General features: G+C 34.9%; 1 protein-coding gene across 2 annotated transcripts; it reads left to right on the top strand.

The window, feature by feature from the left end:
• The first annotated feature begins 877 nt into the window (after positions 1-877).
• On the top strand, positions 878-7,698 carry LOC131171823 (cuscuta receptor 1-like). 2 transcript variants are annotated; one of them, XM_058131807.1, is made up of 6 exons: positions 878-1,447; positions 1,699-1,857; positions 1,977-2,117; positions 2,232-2,378; positions 2,979-3,125; positions 3,231-4,219. In XM_058131807.1, the coding sequence occupies exons 1-6, from the start codon at positions 1,093-1,095 to the stop codon at positions 3,407-3,409; spliced, it is 1,128 nt and encodes a 375-aa protein (XP_057987790.1). In that variant the 5' UTR covers positions 878-1,092; the 3' UTR covers positions 3,410-4,219. The 2 variants fall into 2 exon arrangements, with proteins under 2 accessions (XP_057987790.1, XP_057987789.1); XM_058131806.1 differs by having other exon boundaries at positions 894-1,447; positions 1,977-2,378; positions 3,231-7,698.
• Positions 7,699-11,336: the final 3,638 nt, after the last annotated feature.

Here is an 11,336-nt window from a genome sequence, read left to right as displayed (position 1 = left end):
ATCATTTTCAATGAACAAGAAGTCATTTATTCTGCCTTATAAAGAAGGCAAGAAAAAGTGTATGTATTAGATTCACACTTCCACTTAAGACTTGACTCAGACAAAGCAAACTAATTCCTTTATTTTGCCGTATAAAAAAGGCAAGAAAAATTGTTTATGGGCAGGCCACACAAGACTTGACTCTATTAAAGCAAGTAGTTCAAGACATGATGAGTGGTGCAACATTTGCCAAGTAGTTGATCAAGCTAGGAAGCTCAACTCAAATTATTATACAACCTGGGTCTATAAAAAGCTCAAAGTGTTAGGATGTTGCATTCATTAATTAATTCAAGAGAAATAGTTAATATTATAAAAAATAATAAAAATAAAAATAAAAATAAACAAGACATTTGTCAAAATTAAATAATTTTAAAAAATTTTGGCGAGTGAAAATATGTTCAACAAGTATCAAATGCATAAAAATTTATTTAATATGGCTTTTAAAATATTATTTGGAACAACAATTCATTATATATATATATTGGTTTGAAATTAATTAAATTCAATATATTTTAATTATACAATTCTAAAATAATTAAACCATTTTTTTAACAGCATTAAAATAATATTTTCTAAAAATACATTTTTAACCTTTCCATTATAATATCAAACCTCAAACACGGTTTCAATTAAAATAATTGTAGATTTTGAAAAAATATATTATATTAAATCAAATTTGATTCATTATAATTGCGTGACTGTTGATTTACATGAAATATGCGTGACGTTGGTGATAATTTTTTTTTTCCACATTTGTCTTTTTATTTTTGCCGTATAAAAAAGGCCAAAAAAAGCGTTGTGGATAAAAGCAAATAAATTCCAGAGACTTGCCAATCTTCTTATGCTATTTTACTCAAAAGCCCATATAAAGGAGAAGAAGGGAGGAGACTTGACTGGGTGGAAAAAGAAAAGAAAAACTAGTTGATGAAGCAAGGAAGCTCAACTGAAATTATTACACAACATTGGTCTATAAAAGCCCAAAGGTGCTAGGCTGTTGCTTCATTGCGTAATTGAAGAGAAATAATTGTTTATATTTCGCATACAAGTACTGAAATGAGGCTAATTAAGCAGCTGGTGGTTGCTTTAGTAATTGCTTCATTATTAGAGGGATGGTGGAGCTGTGATGGTTGTTTGGATTATGAGAGAAATGCTCTTTTGCAACTCAGGGCTTCTTTCAATCATCCTGAACTCATGTCACTCTTTTCCTGGGGATTATACACTGATGACTGTTGTAAATGGGAAAAAATTCACTGCAGCTCCACCACTAGACGAGTTTCCAAACTCAGTATTTGGGGCGATTTTTCGCCCGTTGAATGGTGCTTCAATGCCTCTTTGTTTCTTCCTTTTCAAGAATTGACGAGTCTTAGCTTACAAAACAATCATATTATTGATTGTGTTGAGAATGAAGGTAGAATATTAATTTGTCTTGTATTATCGTATAATTATGCAATAACTAATACACCTTTTGTTTCATAATATTTTAAGTTTTTTTTTTCTAATATTTGATAAAAGCTGCTAATAACAAAATGTAGTTTGAAACTATTATTTAGATATTTTCATAGTTTTATGATTGAAACATAATTAAGTTTTTTTTTTTGACAACTCGAAAACAATAAATAATAAATAAATCTAACTAGGTACCTACCTCTTATGATGCAGGTTTTGAAAGATTAGAAAAGCTCAGCAAGTTGGAGTTTCTTGATTTAGAATATAACTTGTTCAACAACGAGAGCATTGTATCATCCATTGGCCATCTTTCATCTTTAAAATCATTGAATTTGGCCGACAATGGATTGGAAAGTATAACTGATATTCAAGGTTAGCTCAACTTAAAATGTTTCCTTGTTCTGCTTTTTGAGGATTTTCCATTTATTTATGTACTTATTTTTAAATTTTTAAGCACAAACTTGACTAACACCCTTTTGTGACTTTTGAAGGACTATCAAGTCTTCAAAATTTGGTGTTTCTTGATTTGTCATTCAACAATTTCAATGATAGCATCATATCATTTTTACGAATCTTTCCATCTTTAAAATCATTAAATTTAGCCTACACTGGATTGGGAAGTGGTATTCAAGGTTAGCTCTAATTGTGATATCTTTTTATTATAATTGATCAGGATTTTCCTTTTACTTATTTATTTTCAATTTTCAAGTGAAACTTTGACTGATACTCTTTTATGACTTGTGAAGGACTATCAGGACTTGAAAATTTGGAGTTTCTTGATTTGTCATTCAACAACTTCAACAAGAGCATCATACCACTTCTAAGTGTATTTTCATCTTTAAAATCTTTAAAATTGATCTACAACAGACTGGAAAATATAACTGATTTTCAAGGTTAGCTCAAATTGTGATATTTTTATATTATAATTTTTCAAGGTCTCCTTTTATTTATTTTTCAATCTTATTCAAGAACTTTTGACTTGTGGAGGACTATCAAGACTTGAAAATTTGCATATTCTTGAGTTATTCACTTGTGAAAAATTAGGGTAATTTGCAAAAAGAACTTTTTAAGAAAATTACAAGAAAAAAGTATCATGTTCACTTGTGCCAATTTTCAAAATTAAGAGTTGAAAATTTTTCATTTTCTCAAAATTTAATTAAACCTTTTAAGAGATAACTTTTAAGTTTTCCATCATAATAAAATTACTCTTTTTCAACCGTTAAAAATAATGATCTTTTTTTTTTTTATAAACAAAGCTATACTATAACTTTCTATGATTAAAATTGAATAATTATTTAAGAAAATATTTATTTTACAATAATAAAAATTTAATATTATAAAATAAATAAATAATATATATTAAAAAATTTAAAAGTATAATATATATATATATATATATATATATATATACACACACACACACACTTTTTTTAAGAAAAAAGAAAACTACATGTAAAGTCACTAACTAGAACTGCTTTGGTGCACAATTGAAGGACTATCAAAACTTAGCAATTTGGAATTTCTTGATTTAAGTCGTAATGACTTCGGCAATAGTACTCTATCATCCATTAGTGATCTTTCATCTTTAAAAGAATTACATCTGGATAAATGTGGATTGAGAGGAACATTCGATATTCAAAGTGAGTTTCACTTTCTCTTTTTCTTTCTATTTATTTATTTATAAAATATTACTTCTAGTTCTCTTACGAACTCAATAACATTCCACAATTATTTGATGAACCTAGAATGGGATGCTTTGGGTAGCTTAAAGGTACTGAGCCTAGGAGGAAATCGAATTACCAAAGTTGTGGACTCAAGAGGTATGCCAGTTAAAACAAAGTTTGATACATGCATTAATAGTTGGGTGGTCCTGGTTGTTGGTTTTTATTGTATTTTCAATATAGATTCCAATTCCATAAATTAAACATTACATATTTTCTCTATTATATCACAAAACATAATTGTATTCACTAGTGAAGCAATTCGTTCCAAGTAACTGTGTGTGCATATAGACTAGCCTTAAGCCCTGTAGGCTAATATGAACAATAAAATACAACCCTCCTTTGCTAAGATGTCCAAAGTATAATATATATATATATACACACACACACACTTTTTTTAAGAAAAAAGAAAATTGCATGTAAAGTCACTAACTAGAATTGCTTTGGTGCACAATTGAAGGACTATCAAAACTTAGAAGTTTGGAATTTCTTGATTTAAGTGTTAATGAATTCGGCAATAGTGCCCTATCATTCATTGGTGATCTTTCATCTAAAAGAATTACATCTTTTAACCCTCTTTTTGTCACACTCATGGTTTATTACAAAAAGGAATTTTATGAATTTTTTTATACTCACTTGAATATTTGACAAAATGATATCAATTTTAAAGATATTTGTTTTTATGTTAATAATTATATTGATGCAGTAGTATGCAATAAATAAAATAATTTTTAAAATTTTTATATTATTTGCGGACTTAAGACATTTTAATAAAGTTTAGTATATCATTTTATAAAAAAAATAAATAAATAAAAAATAAACATAGACCCTTACTAGTCTTTCAAAAATTTCAAATTACTTGTTTATACATTTCTAAAAATGAAAATATATTTGAAAGCAAAGCTTAGAATGTCTTTTTTACCATAATTAACCCTCACAAATTGATATTTGATAGACACATTTTAGATTTGTACTAACACTTTTCACATAAATAATTTTAGGTTTATGCGAGTTAAAACATCTTCAAAAGCTAGATATGAGCTACAATGATCTCAGTGGCACTTTACCTTTATGTCTAGCAAATTTAACATCCCTTCAACTGTTAGATCTATCTTCCAATCACTTCATCGGAAATATCTCCTTATCTCCCCTGGGGACCCTCACATCCATGCACACATTACATCTTTCAAGCAACCTGTTCCAAATCCCAATCTCTCTTCTGCCATTCTTCAACCTTTCAAAGCTCAAGCACCTGGATTGTTATGAGAATGAAATATATGCAGATATAGATGTGCCTACTTTGACACCAAAATTTCAACTACGGACCCTAGATTTGTCAGGTCAAGGAGATGGCGGAGTGTTTCCCAAGTTCTTCTACTATCAGCATAAATTAGAATATGTTTATATGTCAAATATTAAAATGAAGGGACAGTTTCCACATTGGTTGATCAGGAACAACACAAAATTATACACACTTCACTTGCCCAACTGTTCTCTTTCGGGGCCTCTCCAATTGCCAATTCATTCCCATGTGTATTTTTCACACTTAGACATCTCTGACAACTACTTCAATGGCTCTATTCCAACAGAAATTAGAGTATGTTTTCCAAGTTTAAATTCTCTAGACTTGTCTGGAAATGGTCTCACCGGTGGCATTCCTTCATCATTTGGCAAAATGAGTCAACTGACAGAATTAGACTTGTCCAACAATCATTTGTCAGGCATAATACCCCAAGACTTGATTGTTGGATGCAGTTCGTTATCTGAGCTCATTCTTTCAAACAATAGTTTGCATGGCCAAATATTCCCAAAACAAGCTAATTGCAAAGAATTGATTCGATTATTGTTGGATGGCAATCAATTCACTGGAAGTATCCCATATAGCATAACTAATTGCACACGGTTGAAAGTGTTGGACGTGAGAGATAATCAGCTCTTTGGCAGCATCCCTAGTTGGATAGGGAATATGACTTCTCTTCAAATCTTGGATCTTTCAAAGAATAATTTCTTTGGAAACCTGCCATCCAGCTTTTGCCCTCCATCGATCGGTGAAGTTTATTTATCAAGAAATAGGCTACAAGGACCATTGATGAATGCATTTTACAATTGTCCTAGTTTAATGATATTGGATCTTAGACACAACAATTTCACTAGAAGAATTCCAGAATGGATTGGCAATTTTTCAGCATTGACCTATCTTCTTTTGGGTTATAATAATCTTGAAGGTAAAATACCAATTCAGTTGTGCAACTTAACTCAATTAAGGTTGGTTGATCTTTCTAATAATAATCTTTTTGGTCATGTCCCCCCTTGCATAAGCATTGATAGCAATTGGGTTAGGGGAATTCAAGATGTAGATGATCGTTTTATAACTTATATTAGGGAACAACCTTTGGAGTTTACAACAAAGAGAATATCATATTATTTTCGAGGAAGAGTTCTCAAGCTCATCTCAGGACTCGATCTGTCCTGCAACAATTTGACAGGTAAAATTCCTGCTGAATTAGGAAATCTTAGCATGATCCAGGTGTTAAACCTGTCCCATAATAGTTTGACAGGATTGATTCCGCAATCATTTTCAAACTTGAAGCAAATTGAGAGCTTGGATCTGTCCTACAACAAATTGAATGGCAAAATCCCTCAACTCACTCAACTACATTGGCTAGCTGTCTTCAGTGTAGCACACAACAATTTATCTGGCAAGACACCTGAGATGGTTGCACAATTTGCGACATTCGACAATAGTAGCTATGAGGGAAACCCTTTCCTTTGTGGACCTCCATTGTCTAAAAGTTGCTTTTCTTCATCAATAATGCCAAGAGTTTCAGAGGAAGATAAAAAAGATCATAAAAGAGATGGTGGCTTTATGGACATGGATGCTTTCTATGTGAGTTTTCTGATTTCTTATGCCTTAGTGTTGTTGACCATGGCTGCCATTTTGTTCATAAATCCATATTGGCGAAGAGCATGGTTCTATATGATAGGGTTGAGCCTCACCAACCTCTACTATTTTCTGGTAGACAATATTCCTTTTTGGTTTAGATGCTATTGAAGTCTGGGTCTGCTATGTACTTTAAAAGCATTCAACCATGATCAGTGAGCTGAGTTTATGTCCTAGTTTGAGTAAGCTAGGTTGGTTGCAGAATAATGAGCTGGAGCTGATTGCAGAGTATAATTTATTACTTGTTTTTGTCAGTTAATTAGGTGAGCTGTGAACAAACATTGTTAACTTTGTATACAATTGTATACTGTTCATACTTTCAAGTTAACTTTGTCAGTTATAATTCAATGCTTTCATGGTTAAATTCTTAATTCCTTCTTCAAATGGAACCTACAATATGGTTTCAAAGGGAAATTTTAATAAGTTAGAACAAAAACAAATATATTCGAAACAATCATACCATTATATATATAACGCATACACTTTAAACAATGTCAAACTCACCATAATCGAATAGTCAAAATAAAATCATTTCGACATACTCCAATCGTATATAATAATTTTTCCCTATTCAGCCCATTTTCTTCTTGTGGTGAGTATTCTCAAATTCCCCTTACCAATTAATAAAATCAAGCTCCATTCCACACCAAAATTGAGAAGTTGTTAATTATTTATGACAATAGTAGATATATCCTTCCAAAATAAAGGAGCGAAAATATCCAAAGAAAGTTGAAAAGGTGAGGGATTTGGGAAGTGGAGATGTGAAGAGGCAAAGGTTGGCTTGATCGAATTAGTTCCTCTTTTGGGAAGGAAAATAAATGGAAATGTGGAGCTTGTTCAAGAGAAAGATAATGAAGTGTCTTCAATGTGTGTAGAGGAAACACAGAAGAGTAATGAACCTGAAATGGCGGTAACGAATGAGGACTTGCAGGGGGATTACAATGGAATGATGAATCTCAAGAAATGATCAGTGGTTCATTGCTAAATTCCATGAATAATGAGGGTTTAGTAAAAAGGAATTATTTGGATGAGGTTATGATGGATTCAGTTGACAGTCTGCGGAAAAGAGAAGCTCAATGCCTGTTGATGAAGGTGGATTTTTCAAAAATGTATTTCAAGCCATAGAATTTCTTGCTGGCTAGCAAGGATGAGGGAGCCATGCTGAATGCCACTGATTTTGGATTATCTGTGTTCAGTGAAGAAGGGAATAATCAATAATGAGAAGATCAAATGCAAGATAAAACAAATGTTCAGTGTAGATGCAATCAGGTATTTGAGCAGGATCAAAAGCAGGATGAAGTGACATTGTGCCTTGCAAGAGTTCAGTTCAATTAGCAGAGATTCCCTTGAGAGCTTGTTTCAGTCTATTGGTGGTGGATTTTTTTCTTTTTTTTCTGGGATAAATATTGATTAGTGTAGTTGTTAAGCTGTTAGAGAAGTTTTGAGCTGTTAAACAGTTAGAGAGAAGAGCTGATTGTAATCTTTATGCAAGGGATTGAACCTTCTGTAATATGCTATCTATGATTGAATAATAACTCTCTTCTTGCTCAAGGCTCTCTGGTTCTTCTAATCTTCTTTCTTCTTCATCTTTTTTTTATTATTTTTTATTCTTTCTGCTGAATTTCTATATATATATATATATATATAAAATTCATAATAAACTCAATCTCTAGAATTGTGATGACACAATATTAAATAAAAATTCATATTTAATTGATGTATAGGATATCTTGCAATATCATGCTTATTTCAATAGTAAATTCGTAATATATGTTATATTATTTTGCTTCTCATGTTTATTTTTATGCATTGAAAATATTTAAAATAAATAGAATTGTTAGAGATTACATAAACTCAAAACCTCTTATATTAAGAGGCAAGTGCTCAACTATGGAGCTATTTGTCCAGTGATTGAATCCTGTTATCTTAGATTCATAATCAAAATGGCATCATTTTCCACAAACAACAAAGTCATTTATTCTGCCTTATAAGAAGGGTAAGAAAAAGTGTTGTTGGTAATCCATATCAGATTCACACTTCCACACAAGACTTGACTTAGTTAAAGCAAACAAATTCTTTTATTTTGCCGTGTTAAAAATGCAAGAAAAAGTGATGCTGGGCAGTCCATATCAGCTTCACCCTTCCACAGGAGACTTGACTCGGTTATAAAGCAAAAAAATTCCAAAAACTTGCCAATCTTCCTATGCTATTTTACTCAAAAGCCCTATTATAGTCAACGAATGCACTTTATCCGTTGATTGTAAAGTGACCCATCATGATCAATGGTTAGAACTATACCATTGTGCATGCAATGGTTGCACTCAATAATTTTCTCCATTTTAAACGTGTGATGAGAGGTGGAACATTTGTCTTTTTATTTTGCCGTATTAAAAATGCTACAAAAATTGTTGTGGATTAGAGTAAATAAATTCCAAAGACTTGCCAATCTTCTTATGCTATTTTACTCAAAAGATCATATAAATGAGAAGAAGGGATGAGAGTGAGAAAGAGAGAGGATAGTTGACTTGGTGAAAGTGTAATTATTTCAATAGAATAATATGGCCCAGTTTTCAGAATAATTATCTAGTGTAATTCTTATATGTAAAATAATTACACTTTTACTGTTGATTATATATGTCACGACCCAACCTATGGGCCGGACCGGCACTAGGTTGGGTCGTGACAAATGTGGTATCAGAGCTTAGGCTCCAGATTCTTTGGGATTGTTTGTCTAAAGTGTTAAAAAGAGTCTACTAGGAGTCACATGCGGAAAAATAGGGTCCACATTCGTCTTGCATTGTCATCTTTGCTTCTAGTTTCTACTTTATATATTGTGTGTAAATATGAGTCATAGAGCTGTGTAACGTGCAGTTTTGAATTTTGTGGGCTAATGCTGCTGAATTTCAGGAAAATGTTTAGAAGCAGGAGAGCTGCCACTGCACCAGAACCAGATGTGCCTGACGAGGTGTCGGCACAGGATGAGGCGCCTGCCCCGAGGAGGCGGGGTAGGAGGCCAAGAGCTGCTCAAGTAGAAGAGCAGCTGCCACCAGTTCAGGATCAATCTTTTATGGCACAGGGTCCCATGGACCCCATGGCAGCTACTCTAGCTGGGTTGCAGAGAACCATCGACATGATGGCACAGTATATGGTCCACCCTCCACAGCAGCAGCAGTCCACCGCACCAAGAGGGGAACCTTACAAACAGATCATCAATTTCAAGAAGTTAGTGCCTGGTACTTATGATGTGTCAGATGATGCATATCGGTTTTTGGATTCCTGCAGACAGGCAGGAACAGAATTGCAGTTGACTGATAGAAGACTAATAGAGTGTATGCAGCATGTCATGGGGCCTATGCCTAGACAATGGATGAATGACTACATATTACCTCGGATGGAGGGTTTGTCGTGGACTCAGTTTGTGGAACTATTCATCAATCAGTTTGTGCCAGAAAGCTTTAGGGATCAAAAGCAGTGGGCCTTTGAGGCCTTAAGACAGAATGGCAGGTCTGTAGATGAATATGCTACAGAATTTCTTGAGTTGAGCAAGTATGCCCCTACAGCAGTTGCTACAGAAACTATGAAGGTGAAGAGGTTCCTAAAGGGGCTTGACAGGAGGTATGCAAACCTGGCCATGATGTCTGATCAGTCGTTTGATGTGTAGTTGATCGAGCCAGACAGATAGAGATTAGCTATGCTGCGGATGACAGCGGAAGAGCAAAGAAAAACAGAGCAGAGGGTTCTTTAGGTGCTCCCCATTTGGGTGCTCCAGATAGTGGCGGCCAGAGTAATTACAGAGGAAGAAGTAGGAACAAGAAGAGTGGTTTTAGACACAAACCTCGAGGGTTCAGACCAGGATACGGATCCAGCAGTGGTCACGATTCAAAATGCAGCCGATTACAGGTCCAGTTCAGGATCCTCTTTGGCACCTTGTGCGCAGTGTGGAAGAGGACATTCAGGACCTTATATGATGGGTTCAGGAGTATGCTTCAGGTGTGGCCAACCAGGTCACTTTGCTAGGGAATGCCCCGTGTTCAGCGAGCCACAGATGGGGTCACAGGTTACATTGCAAATGTTCCTCGTCGATTGTATCCGGTGCTTCCAAAGATGGCAGGCGATCGATTCGATGTGAGGCCGAGGACAAGGGGGACGTGGATTTGGAGGCAGATCAGGAGGTAGAAGTCAGTATCAGGGTTCTGCCACTCAGGGTAGGGGTCAAGCTTGGGTTTTCACTCTGACCCACCAGGATGCTTAGGCTTCCAATGCAGTTGTGGCAGGTATTCTACTAGTCTGTTTCTATGAGGCTCGTGTTTTGATAGATCCGGGTGCTACGCACTCATTTGTCTCCCCTGTGTTTGCCATGAGATTGGGTAGAAATCCTACAACTTTAGAATGCCCTTTGTCGGTAGCTACCCCACTTAGTGACAACATAGATGTAGATATGGTTTTTCCGGGTAGCCCAGTAGATGGAAAGATTCTCCCAGCAAACTTAGTTCCTCTACCAGTAATGGATTTCGATGTAATCTTGGGGATGGATTGGTTGGCAACTCATTATGCCACTTTAGACTGTAGGAACAAAAAGGTGTATTTCCACATACCCGGTGTGGAAGAGTTTAGCTTTGATGGTGACAGGAGCGTGGCTCCATATAACTTGGTGTCAGCAATTAGTGCTAGAAAAATATTGAGGCGTGGATGCCAAGGGTATTTGGCATTGGTGAGAGATACATCTGTAGAAGGTGTCAACATGGAAAATGTTCCTATTGTCAGAGAATTCATGGATGTCTTCCTTGAAGAGCTTCCAGGGTTGCCACCAGAAAGGGGAATAGAGTTCTGCATTGATGTTGTTCCGGGTACAAACCCCATATCAATGCCACCTTACAGGATGGCCCTAGCAGAATTGAAAGAGTTAAAGGAGCAACTACACGAGCTGTTGGACAAAGGTTTCATACGTCAGAGCACTTCACCCTGGGGTGCTCCTGTTCTATTTGTGAGAAAGAAGGATGGGTCATTGAGGTTGTGCATTGACTATAGACAGCTGAACAAGGTGACTGTGAAGAACAAGTATCCACTTCCTCGGATCGACGATCTATTTGATAAGCTCCAAGGGGCTAGATTCTTTTCCAAGATAGACCTGCGATCAGGCTGCCATCAGTTGAGAATCAGGAATGAGGACGTGTCCAAAATGGCATTCA

This window comes from Hevea brasiliensis, chromosome 13, assembly GCF_030052815.1.
Source record: "Hevea brasiliensis isolate MT/VB/25A 57/8 chromosome 13, ASM3005281v1, whole genome shotgun sequence".
NCBI lineage: Eukaryota > Viridiplantae > Streptophyta > Magnoliopsida > Malpighiales > Euphorbiaceae > Hevea > Hevea brasiliensis.
Note: the sequence above shows the minus strand (reverse complement) of the source record. Positions and strands in the feature narration are given on the sequence as shown.

Bases quoted from the DNA above. Each gene is read 5' to 3' on its own strand.
- LOC131171823 (XM_058131806.1), top strand. From the start codon at position 4,243: ATGAGCTACAATGATCTCAGTGGCACTTTACCTTTATGTCTAGCAAAT.